Raw genomic sequence first — 21,684 nt, 5'->3', positions numbered from 1 at the left:
TTCTCATGTGGTAAAAACATTAACATTTGCGACTGCTAGACTCCCTGTTTTTTGTTTGGTTGGTTTTTTGAGTTCATTCTTTCGGCTAAGTGCAAATTAAAACTCTTACCTTTTTGGAATATACATTTTATTTTTCTTACAAAAAAGAGATGTAGTTGTGGTGTTGGCTATGCTGTAACAAGTCATTTTACTTGTGATCCAATTAGAATCTGGGTTTTAGGATTTGGAAGATAAATGCATTAATCCACTGAAACATTCAGTCACTCTCTGTCAATTCTAATCAGATAAAGGCATTGGTAATTTTGAACTGAAGCAGTTGGAGGGGTCAGCTATCTTGCTTTTATATTTAATTTTCATGAGAAGATTCATTTCTCAACTTCTTGCGAGTGAATTTGCTGGATTTAATAAGTCAGTAAGTCACTTTAAAACCATAGTTTTTTGTGCCCAGCAGATGTCATTTATGGTCATCACACTGTCTAATGAATAGGGTGCATAATAGTACTGATTTTGCTGATGTAAGGATGTTTCTGACTTTTTTTTGCCTGTTAACAAAATATGTTCAAATTCATTATAAGTACGATATATTATCTGATTGTGTGAATTAATTTTTCTGAAAAGAAACTCAGGGCAACATCAGAGTGACAGCAGACTGTTCTTTTGTATATCTCAGTCAAGCAACCTTAAATCAGTAAACCGTAGTGAAGTTATTTTATTGAAGGTACTTATTATGTATTGCCTGATTTAACCATAGTTGTGAGTTAATTTACGCTGTTATAAATGGATTTTGCATGGACATGCAAAGTAACTTATAAAAGAAATGTTGAGACATGATACACACCTCCAAAGGACTGCTATATTTCCTGATATATTGAATACATTCCAGTAGCTCTACTGTAAAAATATATCTTTGCATTTAGTATTGAGCCTCATAAATAAATATAAGAAACCATGATGTAATAGGTGTGATAGAAGTTACCAACAATTAACTCATCAGTAGTGGAATGTCAGTAGTAGAATTGATTAGCCAAAGCATATCTCAAATTGCTTTCAGTATAGGGGAAGTGACTGGGATCTTGTCATCCCTTGTGCAGGCACATTACACCTAAAACATAGTAGAACTGATAGGTTCTGGAACTAGGGTTGCTGGGGGTGCTGCTGCACCCTCTGGCTTGAAGTGTTTCCATTATATACAGGATTTACAGTTTGGCTAAATGGCTTTTAGCACCCCCACTATAAAAATTGTTCCAGCACCCCTGTTAAACCTGTCCCTGGGAGAGACAGGCCACAGAAGGACCACCCAGGCAGACTTGGAACCTCAGTGCACAATGAGGAGTGATACTACATTGTGCTCTCTTTGAAAATGTTTTGGGTGGACCAGGGAGCAGCTATTAACTGTGTATCTGAACTATGCAGATCCATTGTTCAAGCTGCAAGCACAGTTACAGTTCAGGGATTGTAACAGCAACTGTGTAGGTGCTGTGTGATTTGCTCTGTACATTGTGGGGAGGGTTGCCACTCCACTAAGATGTTTCCTCAGGTATTGCATAGGTGGTAAAGATTTTACCATAAGTAGAACATATCCATATTTTTTTTAAACCAGATGTTGTATAACTTGTAGCATTATACTTTGTATTGTGATTTGGTGACCTATTAAAGGCATAGCTTTGCACCTTTACACAAAAGAGAATGTAATTACACTAAGAAAACTATTTTTCTTGTCACTTGGAGACTTCAGCTTTACTAGCCTTTTTTGCATTTTATCAAGTTTTCATCCTATTTTTGAATTTCAGAGTCCCATGTGAAATCTTCAGCCATAATCCTGAAACAGATCTGCATGGGCAGGCACCGGTAGCAGTGTGCAGCCCTAATAAAGTCATGAGGGCTCATCACTGGGTAGCGGTGTCTGTCCATCAAGATCCAGTTCCCAGATTAAGGTCTTCTTTGGTTTTTCTATCCCAGGGAAGGGGGGAACCTCAAAACCCCTCTAGAAACTGTCAGATTCTTTTAAGTTTAATGGAGTTGAGTGCAATTAGTATTTGTGGAAGGAAGGTGGTGGTGATATGTCTCCCATATTTTTTCTTATGGAAGGAAATGAAAATATAGGAGGAGATTTTATATCTGGCTATTTTTGTCAGGCGTGGAGCACCTAGTTCTAGTGCTGGCTGCCACTTCCCGCAGCCCCCATTGGCCTGGAGCGGCGAACCACGGCCAGTGGGAGCTGCGATCGGCCAAAGCTGCGGACGCGGCAGGTAAACAAACCGGATTTGGCCACGTGCCAAAGATAGCTGATCCCTGAATTAAGCCAATAGATATTGTGACAAAGTTCCTCCTCTATCTTGGTGGGTCCTGCGCTTATTGGCGGATTTTCTTGCTTCAGAGATTCACCATGTGGGTTGGGGAACAGCCCAGAGACCTTCCCCTCTGGAAGAACCCACAGTCCAGGTCAATTGGGAGGTTTGGGGGGAACCCGGGCCCGCCCTCTATTCCGGGTTCCAGCCCAGGGCCCTGTGGACTGCAGCTGTCTATAGTGCCTCCTGTAACAGCTGCATGACAGCTACAATCTCCCTGGGCTACTTCCCCATGGCCTCCTCCAAACACCTTCCTTATTCTCACCACAGGACCTTCCTGCTAGTGTCTGATAACGCCTGTGCTCCTCAGTCCTCCAGCAGCACACCCTCACTCTCAGCTCCTCACACTCGCACCACAAACTGAAGTGAGCTCCTTTTAAAACCCAGGTGCCCTGATTAGCCTGCCTTAATTGATTCTAGCAGCTTCTTCTTAATTAGCTCCAGGTGTCCTAATTAGCCTGCCTGCCTTAACTGGTTCTAGCAGGTTCCTGATTACTCTAGTGCAGCCCCTGCTCTGGTCACTCAGGGAACAGAAAACTACTCATCCAGTGACCAGTATATTTGCCCTCTACCAGACTCCTGTACCCCACTGGTCTGGGTCTGTCACATATCCCTCTCCCCTGCTCAACGCCAAGGGGTTAGGCAGCTTGGGACGCCAGACAGTGCACACGTGACAAGCCATTAGTGTTGCCCTGACGGCTCCCTGCTCTGTGTTGCACACGGAACTGGAAAGGTTGAAGGGATAAGAACCATCTGGTCACCCTTGTGTTCTTCTCCTTGTTCCGCTGCATCCATTGAAGAGGGGCATGGTCGGTCACGAGGACAAATCTGCGCCCGACCAGGTAGTAGCGCAATGTTTCCATGGCCCATTTTACAGCGAGGCATTCTCTCTCCACCACTGCATATTTTTGTTCCCTTGGAAGGAGTTTCCGACTGAAGTATAGAATTGGGTGTTCCTCCTCCCCGACCATCTGTGATAGAACGGCCCCCAACGCTACTTCCGATGCATCCGTCTGCAGGATAGCCCCTGATTTCACCAAGGAGTTTATCAGTACGGGGTTACTGCAGAGGGCAGTCCGTAGGTCTGTGAATGCTTCCTCTGCTGTGTCAGACCATCTCACCAGATCAGGTCCACGGGCTTTCACTAGGTCTGTCAGGGGGCTTGCCCTTGTGGCAAAGTGGGGGATAAATCGTCGGTAATACCCCACCACACCTAGGAACGCCCGGACTTGTTTCTTGCTATTTGGTTGGGGCCAAGTTTGGATGGCCTCTAACTTGTTCAGTTGGAGTTTTACCAGACCTTTTCCCACAATGTAGCCAAGATATTTGGCCTCTGTAAACCCTACAGCGCACTTGGCAGGGTTTGCTGTAAGGCCAGCTCACCTGAAGGTATCGAGGACTGCCTCCACCTTCTTCAGGTGGGTTTCCCAGTCTGGGGTATGAATGACCACATCGTCCAAGTAGGCAGCAACATAACTTATGCGGGCATAATAGCTTGTCCATGAGGCACTGGAAGGTAGCTGGGGCCCCATGTAGTCCAAAAGGGAGGACAGTATATTGAAAAAGACCCTCTGGTGTAGAGAACGCAGTCTTTTCCTTTGCGGCTTCTGCCAGGGGATCTGCCAGTACCCCTTTGTCAAGTCTAGGGTAGTCAAGTACCGGGCATTACCCAGACGGTCCACTAGCTCATCTATGCGAGGTATAGGGTACGCGTCAAACTGGGATACTTCGTTTAGTCGCCGGAAGTCATTGCAAAATCTTGTGGTGCCATCAGGTTTGGGCACCAGCACAATTGGGCTGGACCACTGACTGTGGGATTCTTCGATGATCCCCAACTCCAGCATTTTTTTTACTTCTGCTTTTATTTCCTCCCTTTTTGCCGCTGGCACCCGATAGGGCCTCATTGTTACTCTGGCCCCAGGGTTTGTGACGATGTGGTGATATGTCTCGGTTGTTCGACCCGGTTTTGTTGAGAACACATCTTGGTTCCGTAAGATCATCTCAGACACCTCATTCTTCTGGTCTGGTGTTAAATCGGGAGACACTCTCACCTGTTTGGAAGGCTTGTTTTCCTGGGTTAGGTCTTTTTGGACTGTTGTGCATGCCTCTTGTGCATGCCATGGTTTCAGAAGGTTAACGTGATAAATCTGTTCTTGTTTTCTGCGTCCTGGCTGCCGCACCTTGTAGGTTACTTTCCCCCACAGGTTCAACCACCTCATAGGGCCCCTGCCATTGGGCCAGAAGCTTGCTTTCTGCAGTGGGTAACAACACCATAACCCGATCCCCTGGTTGGAACTGTCGCACTTTTGCCTGGCGATTGTAATGGGTTCGCTGGGCCTCCTGTGCCTTCTCCAAATGTTCCTGTACAATAGGGGTAACCCGGGCTATCCGGTCTCGCATCTGCATTACCGGCTTTATTATATTTTCCCCCTCATTGGGTTCCTCTTCCCAGATCTCTTTGGCGATATCTAGTATGCCACGGGGGTGACGCCCGTATAATAACTCGAAGGGGGAAAACCCAGTTGAGGCCTGAGGTACCTCCCCGGATAGTGAACATAAGGTAGGGTAGTAGGGTGTCCCAATCCTTCCCGTCCCAACTTACCACCTTCCTTATCATAGCCTTGAGGGTTCGGTTAAAGCTTTCTACCAACCCATCAGTCTGCGGATGGTAGACCGAAGTTCTCAGGGTATGTATATGGAGCAGCGTACAGAGGTCCTTCATTAGCTTTGACATAAATGGGGTTCCTTGGTCAGTTAATATCTCCTTCGGTAGCCCCATTCGGGCAAAGATCCCCACCAGCTCTTTGGCTATAGTTTTAGAGGCCGTGTTCTGCAGGGGGACGGCTTCTGGGTAGCGAGTAGCATAGTCCAAAACAAGTATATATTGGTGGCCCCGAGCCGTCTTCTCCAGGGGTCCCACTAGGTCCATGGCTATTCGCTCGAAGGGGACCTCTATGATGGGAAGGTGCACTAAAGGTGCCCTCAAGTGGGGACGGGGACTGTGCAGCTGACACTCCGGGCAGGAGGCACAGTACCTCCGCACTTCTTCATGTACTCCTGGCCAGAAGAACCATTGTAGCACTCGTGCCAGGGTCTTCTCTACCCCCAAATCCCCCCCAAAAAGATGACTATGAGCAAGACTTAATACAGCGTTCTGATGTTTTTGAGGTATTAGGATCTGCTGTACCTTCTGCCCCTGTACTGGTGCAACCCAGTATAAGAGATCCTTCTTCATTACGAAGTAGGGTCCTGGTCCCTGGGTTTTCCCTTCCACGGGGACCCCATCTATTTCAGTCACCTCCTTCCTAATGTTGTCGTACTTTGGGTCTTCTGCCTGGTCCTGTCCAAAATTTCCTCTCCCGGGGCTAATCTGCCCAAGACCTAGGGGCCCAGTCTCTGTTACCTCTACTGGTTCAGAAGCATTAGGGTGGGGGTCAGACTCAGGTGCTTCTCCCTCCTGCGTGGCCTCCTTTTCAGCTGCGCGGGTCCGCCTACCTACAAGAGCGACCCTCTGGCTTTGGGTCAGTATTCGGGTTCCCAAGGCCTTAGCTGCCCTTCTTTCCCTTTTTGTCTTTCTACCCTGTCTGGGAGTGGAGAACAAATCTGGGGATATTTCAGAGAAGATTGGAGGTTGACAGTCTGCTGTGGATGCCTCATCAATTTTAGGTTCCCCATCTTTCTCCAATCCCCCTACTGGGAGTAAGTTTCCAAACCCTGGGAAGTCCCTCCCTATGAGCACCGGGTATGGGAGATTAGGGACTATACTGAGGTAGCAGCAGGTGGTGTTCCCTTGGATCTCGATTTTTACTAGGATGGTGGGGTAGTAACTAACTGTCCCATGGACACATGTTATCCCTGTACGTTTAGCCTGCAGCAGTTCCCTGAGATGAGCGTGATAGCACTCCCCGAATCCACCAGTGCCGTGGTCCCTACCCCATTTAGTTTCACTGGTCTGGTATACATATGTGGGGTTAGTGAGACCCCCACAAGGTGGATTAGGGAGAATGGATCTGCCCAGTTCCCCAGGTTACACTGCATAGGCTCCTCAGCATTGGGACACTGTGCAGCTATGTGTCCCCACTCCCCGCAGGCATAACATCTGTATGGAGCTCTAGGCATTCCCCGGTCTCTTGGTTTGGGCAGTCTAACATCACGATCCTCTTCTCCCTCGGTGCTCTGACAATTTGTGGCCTCTGATGGGCCTTCAGCCTCTCTTTTTCCACCCGGGCCCTCCTGGTGGCCCAGTCACCCGAACTTTAGGGCTTGGTGCTGCTAGTTTAACCCGGTGTGCCTCTTCCTTAACTGGTTGGGTCAGCTCCCTCGCTGTCCTTCACCTCTCTACCAGGGCGACAACCTCGTCATAGGTGGAGGGTTCGTTCTGGCTTACCCAGGCACGAAAGTCTGGTGGTAGTCCCCTCATGTATCGGTCGATGACCAGAACTGCTACCCTGTTTCCCCGAAAATAAGACATCCTCCGAAAATAAGGCCTACTTACAGTTTTGCCTCTCGTTGTAATATAAGGCATCCCCCCGATAATAAGACCTCCCCGATAATAAGGCATCCACCGATAATAAGGCATTTTTCATTTCTGAAAAATAAGACATCCCCTGAAAATAAGACCTAGCGCATCTTTGGGAGCAAAAATTAATATAAGACACTGTCTTATTTTCGGGGAAACAGGGTAGTATCTCTTCCAGACTCCGGGACTGTTTGCAACCACTTTCGTGCGAGATGGATGAGGTCGTACAATTGGGACCGCGGGGTTTTGTCTTCCTGGTACTTCCAGCTGTGATACTGCTGGGCCCACACTGCTGTCGTTACCCCAGATCTGGCCAGGATCTCTGCTTTCAGCTGGGGGTAGTCTGCCGCAGTCTCTTCAGGCAGATCATGGTAGGCCTTCTGGGCCTCCCCACACAGGAATGGGGCAAGGATGCCAGACCACTGATCTCGAGGCTAGGCCTCCCGTAGGGCTGTCCTCTCAAAGGCCAGAAGGTATGCCTCTACATCATCCTCCCATGTCATTTTCTGCAGCCAATGGCTGGCCCGTATGAGCCGCGTCCCAACATGGCCGCGATTCCGCTCTGTAAGGGATTTTACCTGGTTTACCAGTTCCCGCAACATAGCACAGTCTTGAGCAGCCTGGTCCATCAGCAGGCGATTAGTCTCTTGCTGCAGCTGTACTGCCTCCTGTTGGGCGGCTGCCTGGACATGGGTAGCCTCCTGCTGGGCCACCGTAGCTTGTATCAGTGTCCGCACTATATCATCCATTGTGGTGAAAAAAATAAATCCTCTTCCTCTTTTTGTTTTTTGTTTTTTTTAAATCACCCTCCTTCTTCCGCCGCGCTGTGCGCCCCAAGATCCCACTTCTGACACGAGTGTGACAAAGTTCCTCCTCTATCTTGGTGGGTCCTGTGCTTATTGGCAGATTTTCTTGCCTCAGAGATTCACCATTTGGGTTGGGGAACAGACCAGAGACCTTCCCCTCTGGAAGAGCCCACAGTCCAGGTCAATTGGGAGGTTTGGGGGGAACCCGGGCCCGCCCTCTACTTCAGGTTCCAGCCCAGGGCCCTGTGGACTGCAGCTGTCTATAGTGCCTCCTGTAACAGCTGCATGACAGCTACAATCTCCCTTGGCTACTTCCCCATGGCCTCCTCCAAACACCTTCCTTATTCTCACCACAGGACCTTCCTCCTGGTGTCTGATAACACTTGTGCTCCTCAGTCCTCCAGCAGCACACTCTCAGCTCCTTGCGCCTCTTGCTCCCAGCTCCTCACACTTGCACCACAAACTGAAGTGAGCTCCTTTTAAAACCCAGGTGCCCTGATTAGCCTGCCTTAATTGATTCTAGCAGTTTCTTCTTAATTGGCTCCAGGTGTCCTAATTAACCTGCCTGCCTTAACTGGTTCTAGCAGGTTCCTGATTACTCTAGTGCAGCCCCTGCTCTGGTCACTCAGGGAACAGAAAACTACTCATCCAGTGACCAGTATATTTGCCCTCTACCAGACTCCTGTACCCCACTGATCTGGGTCTGTCACAATATATAGGGATAGCCTGAATTCTACCCCACCTGAGGCTGAACACTGCCAAGTACTGCCAAAGAGGGACGAACCTGACCTGTCCCAGATGGTAACAATACAATGCCCAATTTACAACTGGGAGAATTAGCTCATCAAAGCAGATTGCTTTGTTTTACTTTTTCCCTGCCTGGAATGATAATGGGAACTCTTACCAGAGCCTGGTCATCTTTTAGAGTTAGAGTTGTGGGCTATGTCTCTCCTGGTGCCTGCATTGTCCATCTTCACTCTGGTTTCTTTGCACATATGGTATTTGATTCAGAGGTTTTCTGTGCCAGACATTTTCTCCTGTCATTTCCATTGGGGTTGTAGTTCCCCTTGATGCAGAAGAAGGAATTGCTTATTATGTTGGCAGTTGGTGGGATTCAAATGGTCTCCCTGTGCTCCCATTTCAATACTGGCATATTAGACATTCAGTGTCTTTTCAACCACCGGCTGGAGATGAAAGGCCAGATTCACTGATGCAATCTTGACCCTTTGTGCTGCTCAGGCAGTGCAAAGAAGCTGCAAAGCAACTGGATCTCTTTTGGTTTCTGTGTTACCACACCCTGGCAGCCCTCCATGTATGAGATGAGAAGGTGATGTGGCCGGAGCATGCTACTTCTTGGCTACTCCCAGCTCTCAGATGGCCCAGAACTGATTCCAGAATCTAGAAGCCATAATTGGTTCCATTGCAGACACTATCTTATCTTTGCTTGGCAGAAGCTGAGCACAGTTGAGACTCTGCGCCAATATTTCATTCTGTTGGGAAGCTGAGGTTCTGTTATTTCTGGTGGGATAAGCGTTGCACTTGTTTATCTCAATTTGCTAGAGAGAAAGCAGTTGCTAAAATTGAATGGTAATAGAAGTGTGGGTGGGATGGTAAAATGGTAATCATCACAACTTGATTTCTGGGGAAATATTTAGCATCTTGCTAGGGCTGGAAACAAATGCTGCAGTGCTGAGTAATCCCAGACTTTGAGTACTGTAAAGTCATGGTTCTCAGTCATGGTCACAGGTTGGATCATATTTTAAGAGAGATACTGTCCCAAGAACTATGTTAATTACAGTCACCTCTTGCCCTTCATGTTTTCTCCCATTCTCACCTGGTCTGTTCCACTATATCTCTCTGGCACAGTTGCCAACTTTCTTGTGGTAAATAAACACTCCAACTTTCACAATAAGCCAAAAATCAAGCTAATCACATTTCAAAACAAGGCCAAAACAAGCTAATCCCTAAGAACCCCAACACTCTATGTGACTAGATTCCCCCCGGTGTTCAGTCTGGGGACTGTGGTGGGCCCACTGTGCACCCCTGACTCTCTCCCCCCCGCACCCTTGCCCCTGATTGTCCCCCCCTACCCCTGGTTGCTGGGAGCCGATCAAAAAACAAGCCCAATTTCTGGTTTTTTTTTTTTTTTTTTTTTCTTTGTTTTTTTTTCCCCACAGGGTTGGCATGGCTGCTCTCTGGTTCACCGTAAATATTTCTCTGCCACCTGGTCCACTTCTCTTTTCCCTATACATACTTCCATGATGCTTGGGTCTTCTCTCTCATGCACAAGTTGCCTAGTTCCCTTATCCCATTGGCTCCTCTTATTCTAACAGCACCAATCCTGCTAGTGCAGAGGTGGTCAAACTAAGGCCTGCAGGCCACATCCAGCCCATCAGACGGTCCTGCCCGGCCCTTGAACTCCCGGCCGGGGAGGCTAGCCCCCGGCTCCTCCCCTGCTGTCATCCCTCCCCCGCAGCCTCAGCTCACCATGCCACCAGCGCGCTGGGCGGCGGGGCTGCGAGCTCCTGCTGGGCAGTGTGGGGGCAGGGCTGCCAGACATGCTGCTCTGAGTGGCATGGTAAGGGTGTGGGGAGCGGGGGGGTTGGATAAGGGCAGGGGGTTTTGGGGGGCAGTCTAGGGAACAGGGAGCAGGGGGCGGTTGGATGGGGCCAAGGTTCTGGGGGGGGCTGTCAGGGGACGGGGAACATGAGGGGTTGGATAGGCGTGGGAGTCCTGGGGGTGCCTGTCAGGGGGCAGGGGTGTGGATAGGGGGCGGGGCAGTCAGGGGACAGAGAATAGGAGGGGTTGGATAGGGGGTGGGGTCCCCGGGGGCAGGGGGTCCCGGGAGGGAGCAGTCAGGGGACAAGGAGCGGGGGGGGTTGAATGGTGGAGGGTTCTGAGGGGGGCAGTCAGGGGACGGGAAGTGGGAGGGGGTGGAGAGGGGGAGCAGGAGCGGGACAGGCTGTTTGGGGAGGCACAGCCTTCCCTACCCGGCCCTCCATACAGTTTTGGAACCCCAATGTGGCCAAAAAGTTTGCCCACCCCTGTGCTAGTGACTCCAGTTTTTGAGGCTGTCTCCTGTTCCCTTTTCTCTTTCTATTCAATAGCAACAGCCCCCTAGTGGATGTAGTTAGCCTGGTTTCTCTTCCTTAATCCTTCTATCTAGCCTCGAAGCTCTTCATTGCAAAGAAGAGCTTGGACATTTGTAAAAGTGGCTGGAAGCAGGGAGGAAGCGCCAGCACCATGTGATTTGGCCTTTCTGCAGGCTACAGTCCTGCAAATTCTGCTATACAGAACTTGTTAAAAGTCCAGATGGTTTTGAGATATCTGACCCTAAAATATGATTCTAATTTGTACAAATGGAAATGTTGTGTTTTATATTTTTTTCATCGATTCTGTATCAGAATTGTACAATTTACAAATAAAAAGATGGGTTTTCTGTCAGCCCTGCAACTTAAACTGGGATCATGTATTAGTTCAGGGTTATGTAACATGACCAGTAATAAAGATTCTGCATGCCAAATTTTACCCTTAGTTCCATATGTACAACTGTATTTCTTTCAGTGAGGTTGCACAAGTGTAACCAAGGGCAAAATTTTAAGACAATGATATTCCACAAGTGGCCCTGTAATTGAAATTAAGTTAACAATACCACTGATAGTTCATGAGCCAGAAAATAATCCTGTTCACTCTCCTACAGCTGTGCTGATGGTAATGAAAAAGTTATTCTTTGTATGTAAAGTAACTAGATACAATTCTGAGTACAGATAAAAAGCAGATCTGCTGATTAAACGGGTGCCATTTTTTACAGGGTTATTTTTCAAAGTGGAGCCATGCTTTAATTACTGTATCTCAAAGATGTTGCGAGGTCCTCAGACTAGCAATGCTTTTTTGACACCGAACCAGGACTTAATATAGCAAATTCTGGGCCTTTAAATATAACTTCAGATCTCTGGAGTGGTGCTCTTGAGTGACTCACTGAGTCTGTAAATAAAACCTTGGTCTCCCACATGGCAGCACAGGGTACTCTCACTAAGCCAACCCTTTAAACTGTTTTATTTAGTAGTTTTCCAATACTCTTATCATTACCTCTAGACCTGAGATCTGTCATTTAAATCAGCTTCTATACCAGATGACTGGACGATAGCTAATGTGACTCTAATTTTTAAAAAGGTCTCCAGAGGTGATCCCAGCAAGTACAGGCCAATAAGCCTGACTTCAGTACTGGGCAAACTGGTTGAAAGTATAGTAAAGAACAAAATCGTCAGACACATAGATTAATATAATTTGTTGAGGAAGAGTCAACATGGTTTTTGTAAAGGGAAATCATGCCTCAGCAATCTACTAGAATTCTTTGAGGGGGTCAACAAGCATATGGACAAGGGGAAATCCAGTGGATATAGTATACTTAGATTTTCAGAAAGCCTTTGACAAGGTCCCTCACCAAAGGCTCTTAAGCAAAGTAAGCTGTCATGGGGTAAGAGGGAAGGTACTCTCATGGATCGGTAATTGGTTAAAAGATAGGAAACAAAGGGTAGGACTAAATGGTCAGATTTCAGAATGGAAAGGAGTAAATAGGGATTTACCCAGGGGTCTGTACTGGGACCAGTCCTATTTAACAGATTCATAAATGATCTGGAAATAAGGTAAACAGTGAGGTGGGAAAATTTGCAGATGATACAAAACTACGCAAGGTAGTTAAGTCCCAGGCACACTGCGAAGAGCTACAAAAGGATCTCACAAAACTGGGTGACTGGGCAAGAAAATGGCAGATGAAATTCAATGTTGATAAATGCAAAGTAATGCACATTGGAAAACATAATCTCAGTTATACATACAAAATGACGGGGTCTAAATTGGCTGTTATCACTCAAGAAAGAGCTCTTGGAGTCATTGTGGATAGTTCCCTGAAAACATCCACTCAGTGTGCAGTGGCAGTCAAAAAAGCTAACAATGTTGGGAGTCATTAAGAAAGGGATAGATAATAAGACAGAAAATATCATATTGCCTCTATATAAATCCATGGCATGCCAACATCTTGAATACTGCGTGCAGATTTGGTCACCCCATCTCAAAAAAGATATATTGGAATTGGAAAAGGTTCAGAAAAGGGCAACAAAAAAGGTATGGAACAGCTTCCATATGAGGAAAGATTAATAAGACTGGGACTTTTCAGCTTGGGGGGGGGGAGATATGATAGAGGTCTATAAAATCATGACTTGTATGGAGAAAGTAAATAAGGAAGTGTTATTTACTCCTCATAACACGGGAACTAGGGGGTCACCAAATAAAATTAATAGACAGCAGGTTTAAAACAAACAAAAGGAAGTATTTTTTCATACAACGCACAGTCAACCTGTGGAACTCCTTGCCAGAGGATGTTGTGAAGGCTAAGACTATAACAGGGTTCAAAAAAGAACTAGATAAGTTCATGAAGAATAGGTCCATCAATGGCTATTAGCCAGTATGGGCAGGGATGGTGTCCCTAGCCTCTGTTTGCCAGAAGCTGGGAATGGGTGATGGGATGGATCACTTGATGATTTCCTGTTCTGTTCATTCCCTCTTGGGCACCTGACATTGGCCATTGTCGGAAGACAGTACTGGGCTAGATGGACCTTTGGTCTGATCCAATATGGCTGTTCTTATGTTCTTAACTTTAAGAAATGTGATTCCTAAAATTACAGTGAATATATTTTATGTAAGCTTAATGAAAAAACATGTAGTTTATTTCAGTTAATTTGTTATGTTTTATTTCCCTCAGACAAACGTGTTGATGACTGGTTCTTGATGCAATCTCCATTTCCAACACTGACTATAAGCACTCTTTACCTCCTCACTGTCTGGCTGGGTCCCAAGTGGATGAGGAGAAGAGAACCCTTCCAATTGCGCTTCTTGCTGGTTAGCTACAACTTTGGAATGGTTCTACTTAACTTCTATATTTTCAAAGAGGTTGGTATTGTATTTTTAAACTTTTGAATTGTGTTACAATTTATCTAACACTGTCAAAGTTGTGAATTCTATAATTTTTATATTCTCTGGATAAATTTACTGCCCGTTTTGGAAGCTGAATACATTGATGATTGGATTTTTAGAGCTCTCTTGGTAATGGTGTTGTTGAAAATGGTATATATCATGAGTTTGTGAATCATCATTCTGTAAAAACATATATGTAGGAGTCATGTAGAATAGCTTGACTTATTAATACTTTGTTTAACACTGATGGTAAAAATCCTTTTTGAGTGGAAGATATGTCTGCCCCTGCATCAGATTCTTCTTACAATTACCCAGTTCTGGAGCATAGCAACGGAAGTCAGTAGAGTTATTCTAGACTTGTACCAGTATAACTAAAATCAGAATTTGGCACCCTGTCTTTTTATTTTTTTTCTGCAAGGTCTCAGACAAGCTATTATGTTAGAAACTGAAGGATAGCTACATTATATTAGATTGTATTTTCAGTGTATGTCTGCAAAATATTAGTGAGGTAATGGAAATTCAAACTTTTCTTGATCTTTAGAATGAGAACAAAAGAGGTAAATCATATTTTCTTTTAGTTAAGGGCAGCGAGGCAAAATCTTACAATAGTATTCCTACTCAGTTCATGGAGTTGTCTATTGAAAAACATGAGATTTCACAAACATGGATTTATGATAGCCAAGTTACTTGGTCTTGCTGCTTGCTACACTTCACCTTTCTTAGGCCTTGTCTACCTGGGTAAATTGACCAGCATGGCTAAAACAGAGTATGTTACCCCTCAATAGCTATTCTGGAATAGCTCCCGTGTGGACACTTTTATTCCTAAGGGGAGTTATTAAGAAATAGCTATCGCAGAATATTTTATTCCACTACAGTTATGATAGTGAATTTCCTTGTGTGGGCAAGGCCTTAATGGGATCATGTTCAGTGACCTAAGCTTGAATTATCTTGCATACAACTTTATAAGGTGAGAAATGTTCACCTGAATGCTCTGATTACTAGAACATTCCTTACTGCTTTTTAGTGCAATTCATATCAGTTCAGCAAACCTTTTGCTGATTTAAAATTTGTGACTATCTTCATTCATTTGCTGAAAATCTTTCTTCAGATTAACTCCTTGATGGAAGAATTTAGATTTTGCTAGCACAAGATCTGTTGCCAGGAGCCTGGAATTAAACAAGTGAACTGTGCAGTTGAAACTAACAGCTTTTAGGAACTGGACTCTTAAAAATCTATTTTTATGTGTTCACCATTGAAGTGGTATTGTTCCCGACAATTATTTTTTTCATATGGACCTAGGGCTTCTTTTACAGCATTGTTGGGCTATGTGGAAGCTGCTTGTGTCAAGACATATTTCAGTAGATTGAATTTTAACCATGACTCCTCAGTGAAAGTCCTCTCCCTATTAAATTATTCAGAACATACTGGACCACATTCCTCTCCTATTTACACCACCCACTAAAGACAATAGGATTACAAAGAATATATGTTATAGCAGAATTTGACTCAGTGTGTGTCTCATCTAATTGCAAAGAATAAACAGTTCAGTGTCAGCACTACATTTGATTTCTTCAACTAAAGGTGGGAAAGGTGAAGGCAACTCCAAGGTCCTCTCTGAAGACTTGTAATACAGATAGTGTATGCTGGAGAGGGGGAAAGAGAGATGGTTGATCTAAAAATAATATATTCTGTAGTTGATGTCACATTACATCACTTTTTCAGGTAGATGGCCATCTTCAACACTAGGTTTAGAAATGTTAGTGCTAATTAAAAACTTAATGTCAGTTTATTCATGATCACAAGCACTGCTTATCTTGTGAACTTTGCATTGAAGAACACTGGTGCAGAAGCTGCAAATCAAAATCCTCAAGACTCTTCTCCATTCTTTTAATGAATAGTGAGACCAATTTCAGGATACTCTCAATGTGTTACTCTGCTCCTGTGGTAGAATCTTTAAAGTTATCAGAGTGTATCAAGTTCAGCTTCAAAAAAAAATGGTTCCACTACCTACTGCTATCATTGAAACATCTCTGATGTGTTTATCTAATGTTAAGCTATCACTAGTAACTGGTACAAGCTCAGAGAGCGATAAAGTAACACCGAAGGATGAAGTAAAATGTAGCCGTTTAACCCAGGTTTTAATTGTCGGTATAGTGAAGAGTCTGATAGCCTTGGAAGATTAAAAAATGAACTATATTTCTCCATGTTTGCAACACTTTTTTGTTACAAATTTGTGTCTGAGCCTTGACATTTTGTTTTCTTATTGCCTGACATGGGTAAGCAGAGTAACATTCTGCTCAAATAAGTTTCTGGGGATCTCATACTAGTTCATACTGGTCCATTAGTTTTAAATCCAGGTCACTCCTAGCATGGCAGATGCAGTTGCACAGCAATAGGTATACTCAGGTGACTACTCAAGATTTGTCTACTACTGGGAATTTCAAATAGCCCCAGAAAGACTGGATTCAGGTAGGAAATTAATCAGATTTATGTATTCTTAACATATCAAATTCTAATATATATATTAACTGTTGATACTATGAGTTCTTTTATTTTGCAAGAAATAAATTGGGATACTGTGTGTAGTAAGCTTTTAACTTTGTTACTCTAGTTTAAGATCATTATCCCAAGTATTCAGTATGTGCTAAGCAGGACTAAATGAAAGGCTTGTAGTATCAAAATGCGTGTTTTATTGATCTTGGAGACAGATCAGAGAAGAGCATTTGAAATAAACATTTGCACCTTAAGTTTTCAGAGATGCATGGTTTATAGCCATGCAGCTTAGATTTCAGACAGCACAATGTTTTAGTGATTTACTGATTCAAGGACATTTTAACTTACATTAGTAACATGATGCAAGATTCCCACTGTTGTGAATTATCACAAAGTTCACAGGCAAGCATTTCATAGCAGATGACAGAATTTGGCCTGAAATGCCCAATAGAGTTGAAACAAATCAAATTACCCAGTAAACTCAATAGACATTAGGTACCATTTAAACTTCAAAATGCTGTCCAGGTATCCTTCCTGATGGCTAAATCCATCAACAGCCTTAGATACCTTTTGACTATGACACTTATAGATTTTTAAGGCCAGAAAGGACTATTTAGATCATCTTGTCTGACCTGTATAACACAAGCTATAGAATTTTACCCACTTACCCCTATTTTGACAATATGTGAATTCATAGGTGGGATCAGACCAGTAAGTGGGCTGGCCTTACAATGAGTTGTAAGAGGACTCAGTGGACTGTGCTGATTTAATTGTTCTCTCTCCCTATTAACTCTTTTGTGAAGGGTCGTTTTTGTCATCTCTCCCTTTCAGCATGTATATACTGCAACTAGTGAAGCTGGATGCCTTGGGCTGCAGATTTATCAGTATCTGAATGACATGCAACTTTACATCATCTCTTTGTTAGCTACTCTGTTCTTTTTCTCCTCTTCCAGTATCTGACAGAGATGGGGACACAGAGCAATAAATTCATTGAAGATTGATCTGAATAAGATAGAAGTGACTGCTCTGTAGAGGCTGGAATAGGGGCTTCATTCTCTTCTGGAGGTCATCTATATAACCACTCTTTGCCATTATGGCTGACAGCCTAGAAGTCGGACCTGATTCATTGCTGTCTTTGGATTTGGAGACATGGCGGGGGAGGGAGGCAGCATGACACACCTTGTAAAGTTGACCAAGAGGCTGTGGCCCCCCCTTCTGATGAGAACTCATCACAGTGATTGAAACCTTTATCTCCTGCAGGCTAAATTATTGCAAAGTGCTTTATTTGGGATGACCCTTCCAGAGCACTTGGAAGCTTCTGCTGGTACAGAATGCAGCAGTTAGCCTCAAAGTGGGGTGTATATGAACACATTATACCACTGCTTTTTCCTGGTTTTGTATTTGCCTCTGTGTACAGTTCCAAGTGTTGGTTACAGTATTATAGCCCTGAATGATCTAGGGCCCAGCTATCTGAGAAATCATTTTCTCTCCCTATATCCCATCATAAAGTTACTCTTCTTGCAGGTTTCATTAAGGGATTCTGAGTCTCAGAAACATGCTCCCTCTGCTGGCAGGATCCATGTATGAATGGCTATAGGTCACAGTGGAAGTGGTCGTAATTTATTCTGTTCTCTAAATATCTTGCAGACTATTCAGTTTATTTATTTTTTTCTGAGTATTTTATGTTTAATTTAGGGGACCACTTGTTTTGACACCATGAGATATGAAAAAGTACATTGTTAAAACTAAATATTGACCACTTTTAAAAATAGCATCTTTGTATTGTAAATAAATATGATTTAAAATATTGCTTTTGGAGTAAATTTATAATAACACTAAAATCACTAATAAATAATTATATTTGTATGGACTCTTTCCCCTCATATATAATTTTAATATTTTCAGCTATTTTTGGCATCCAGAGCTCGAGGATACAGCTATGTCTGCCAGACTGTGGATTATTCAGATAATATTTATGAAGTCAGGGTGAGTACCCTTTTTATGTACTATTATTCTGCACGGACAAGGGTGTTACTTTAAGCTTTAATTCAGCAAGTCTGAAAACCATATGTTTGATCAATACCTTTTGATTCTAATCTTCCTTCTTCCCACCCCATGCTCTTCTGCAATCCTCTGTCTCCTACCATGGTTAGCTTCATGTAATCTTTTGCTCACTTCTGAAAGACAGACTAATACCATATAACAATATATATTGCATAAATTTATATGAATATGCAGTTTTCAAGATATACGTTCTAAATAAAGTCAGGAAATGCAAATATTAAAATTCTCTTACCACTGTGGATTTGCTCACATACTTCTACTTTTGTATGGCTTAAAAATACAGTGTTAGATGTGCACGTAATCCAATTGATTGTTTCAATTGGCCAGCAATCCAATTGATTGTTTCAGGTGCCAGAGTGGACTTCAGAGATACCGCTGGGATATGATTGGGACATTGATTGACAAGGAGTTCCATAGTTTGAAGTCTATTTCCACAGTCACAGATAGGCTTGTGTCTCAGTGCCCTTTTATGGAGAAAGTCGGTGCATCTGCCATCTGATGTGTGGATGTGAATCATATTTTCTGTGGGAGTGAAAAGCCACAGGGTTCTGTTATTTGTTGGCATCTTTCTCCCTTGCTTACCCGTAGTCTTTGGAGGAAAACCCAAATCTTTGAGCTCTTGAGCTGTAACCCACAAAAAGGTTTTCTGGATTTGAGTTGGAATGTTGGTATATTATTTAGGTCTTCATGTATTGGAAGATTCTTGTTTCTTTAAATAAAATTGTACTCCTGAATAATTCTCATGTTTCAATGATTTTGAGGTGGGTAGATATGCACTACTACAGGAAGCCATGGTTGTGTCATTGACTTCACTGTGCCTGTAATAATCTACACGATGGTGTTAAATTGAGAATGGACAAGTGATGTGTAGGAGTGGTGTATCCAGATTGGTTAGCAGTATTCTCTGTAGAGTAGACAAGGACTGGTGAAGAGAAGGATAGAGTTTTTGCATCAGCTCTCCAGGTCATTCCTGCTAGTTTCTGGATGAGATTTACACACATTTTTATTTTGTCATGAATATTTTTCAGATACTGTTGGCATGTGAAGCTTCAGTCTAATGTCACACCAAGATATTTCAGGGGTGTGGGAATGTGTCCTATCTGCTGGCCGCAGAAATCTGCATGGAGTTCCAGCTTACCTTTTGATTGTTTAGAAAAATGCTGACACAAGGGGGGAGGGATAGCTCAGTGGTTTGAGCTAAACCCAGGGTTGTGAGTTCAATCCTTGAGGGGGCAGGGCAAAAACAGTACTTGGTCCTGCTAGTGAAGGCAGGGGGCTGGACTCAATAACCTTTCAAGGTCCCTTCCAGTTCTAGGAGATAGGATATCTCCATTAATTTAATTTAATAGTCTTAGAGGGGTTTGGATTTAGCCTCCAGTATAAAAAATATCCTTCCATGATTTTAAGGTGACACACTGAACATCCCATATTTTCAAAAGTACTTAAATGATTCAGTGGGACTTAAGTGTTTCTGAAGGTTTTGGCCACTGTACATGAAAACTTAATTTTAACAGTCTAATCCAAAATATTGTTTATATAGTGCTGTAAATGTATATAATGTTTAATTAATAGAATATGCTAACCAAGAACCAGATCCCTGCCCTGAACAGTTGTCTAGCTATGGGTGAAACTCAAAAAGTCCACAGCCTGTTTAAACATCCATAACAACATGGAAATGAAGAAAAGAATCACAATTGTCGTCATCATCACCACCACCTTATATCAGTTGCATGGCCAATATTGCAAAGCGTGAGCAGGAATAGTGAGTCTATGTACAGGATTTACAGGCCATGTTGTCAGAAATCCTTCAGCTTCACCTTCATCATTACCATGTTCTTTGCCTTCATGCAGAGCACTGCTGCAGAGCTCAGTTCTGTGAAGGACTGGATGTCCTACTACTTTTGCATGACCTCTCAATGGCTCACCTCCTGCACAATGTAATCAAAATAATTTTGTTGCATTTTGGGCCTTCTGAAACCCCTCTGAGAAAGAGAGGTCACCTGCCATAATACATAAAAGAACACAATACAGTTAATAAAAAGAAAATGGCATTTGCTACAGACATTACTTATGCCCAGTGTGAGCAAGATAACATTGCTAACGGAACCTTAACTTTTTCAAACTTCATGATAAGTTCTTGATAAACTTTCAGAAAAGAAGCTTAAATGAATTCACAGATTCTAGACCATAATGCCTAGGTTTCCAGTTGATCTAGCTGGAATATGGTGGGAAGAATACGAATTGAATTATACCTATTATTTTACTAAAATAGCAGTAATTAGTTGGTAATACCAAACCAATATTTTATAGACTTTGTCCAATATCAAAAGTTGATTTTCATAATAAAATATCTGATCATTCCAAATTTATGACAACTTAATGATATGCTATTTACATTTAGTTATAATTATTTTTTTAAAACTTTGTGTCCTATAAAGACATAACACAATTAAATCTACACAATTTCATAGGTTCATTTCCTCTTCCTGTAATACAAGACATTCCAAGTGTTGTTACCTAAATAGGAACTCAAATTTAATTTCCAGACAGAGTTTCAATAGGTCCTATATCTGTTTTAAGGACTTAATCTCATGAATCCTTTCTTTGACCAGACAGAAATCTTTAATTTAAAACAAAATATTTCCTGATACTCAATTTTCTTTAATTAAATTAGTAAAAATAACCATAGGGGTATCCAAATCAGTTCTGGTTACTCTTTCACTTGAAAGTTTACCATCTGCAAACTTTTTATCATACTTTAAATTGGTGGTATATGTTCTAATAGATATAGATTTAAAAAAAAAACTAATTTTAGATTTGAATCAAGACCGCTAATTTAATAGCCCAAAGATCTCTCTGAAGAAGAGTGTCTGTATTGGAATATATATTCTCAATGGTAATAGAATAACCAGTGGATAAAATTGTCAGGCGTATAGGAAAATTAATGGCTTGATCCTGCACTATTCAAATCAATGGGGGTTCTTCCATTGATTGGAATGGCAGCAGGATCAAACCCTAAGTGCAGTTGTGGAGCTTGTACCAGTAACCAGCAACTTCAACCCTCTAGGTGGTGCAGAGGTTCAGCAGCTACCACTCCAGCCTATCAGGCGGCTTAGTAGACTAGACAAAAATCTCAGAATCAATCCTCTAGAAGAGATGAAAAGTTAACCACTTTTTCTAACAACATTTGAGTCTGTTGATTTTGAAAATGGCTGCTACCAAGTTGAATTTTGATGTTTAGACCCTCAAACCTGCAGATATATATGGCCATCAAAATTCACCAGAAATGTTTGATATACCAATGGTTTGTGCATGATCTTATCATTGAAATCAAACTGTACTTCTCAGTCTATTAAGAAGAGAAAGGAGAAGACACAAATCATGGTTTTAACACCTATTGCACCCTAATATTCAGCTTTTTATAGCTTTGAGTCATCTGTATATCATAATATTAGAAATAAGTTAATCCTACACAGAAGTT

General features: G+C 43.1%; 1 protein-coding gene across 1 annotated transcript in view; it reads left to right on the top strand.

The window, feature by feature from the left end:
- Window positions 1-21,684, top strand: part of ELOVL4 (ELOVL fatty acid elongase 4) — a 68,943-nt gene that overhangs the window by 16,905 nt on the left and 30,354 nt on the right. Inside the window, exons 2-3 of the mRNA XM_005299607.4 lie at window positions 13,435-13,622; window positions 18,045-18,125. Of these exons, the coding sequence (XP_005299664.2) occupies window positions 13,435-13,622; window positions 18,045-18,125 (269 nt within the window). The remainder of the gene's footprint in view (window positions 1-13,434; window positions 13,623-18,044; window positions 18,126-21,684) is intronic.

The sequence above is a fragment of the Chrysemys picta genome, chromosome 3 (genome assembly GCF_011386835.1).
Source record: "Chrysemys picta bellii isolate R12L10 chromosome 3, ASM1138683v2, whole genome shotgun sequence".
Taxonomy (NCBI): Eukaryota; Metazoa; Chordata; order Testudines; family Emydidae; genus Chrysemys; species Chrysemys picta.
The sequence above is the reverse complement of the archived record's forward strand: the minus strand, read 5'-3'. Positions and strand labels throughout refer to the sequence as shown.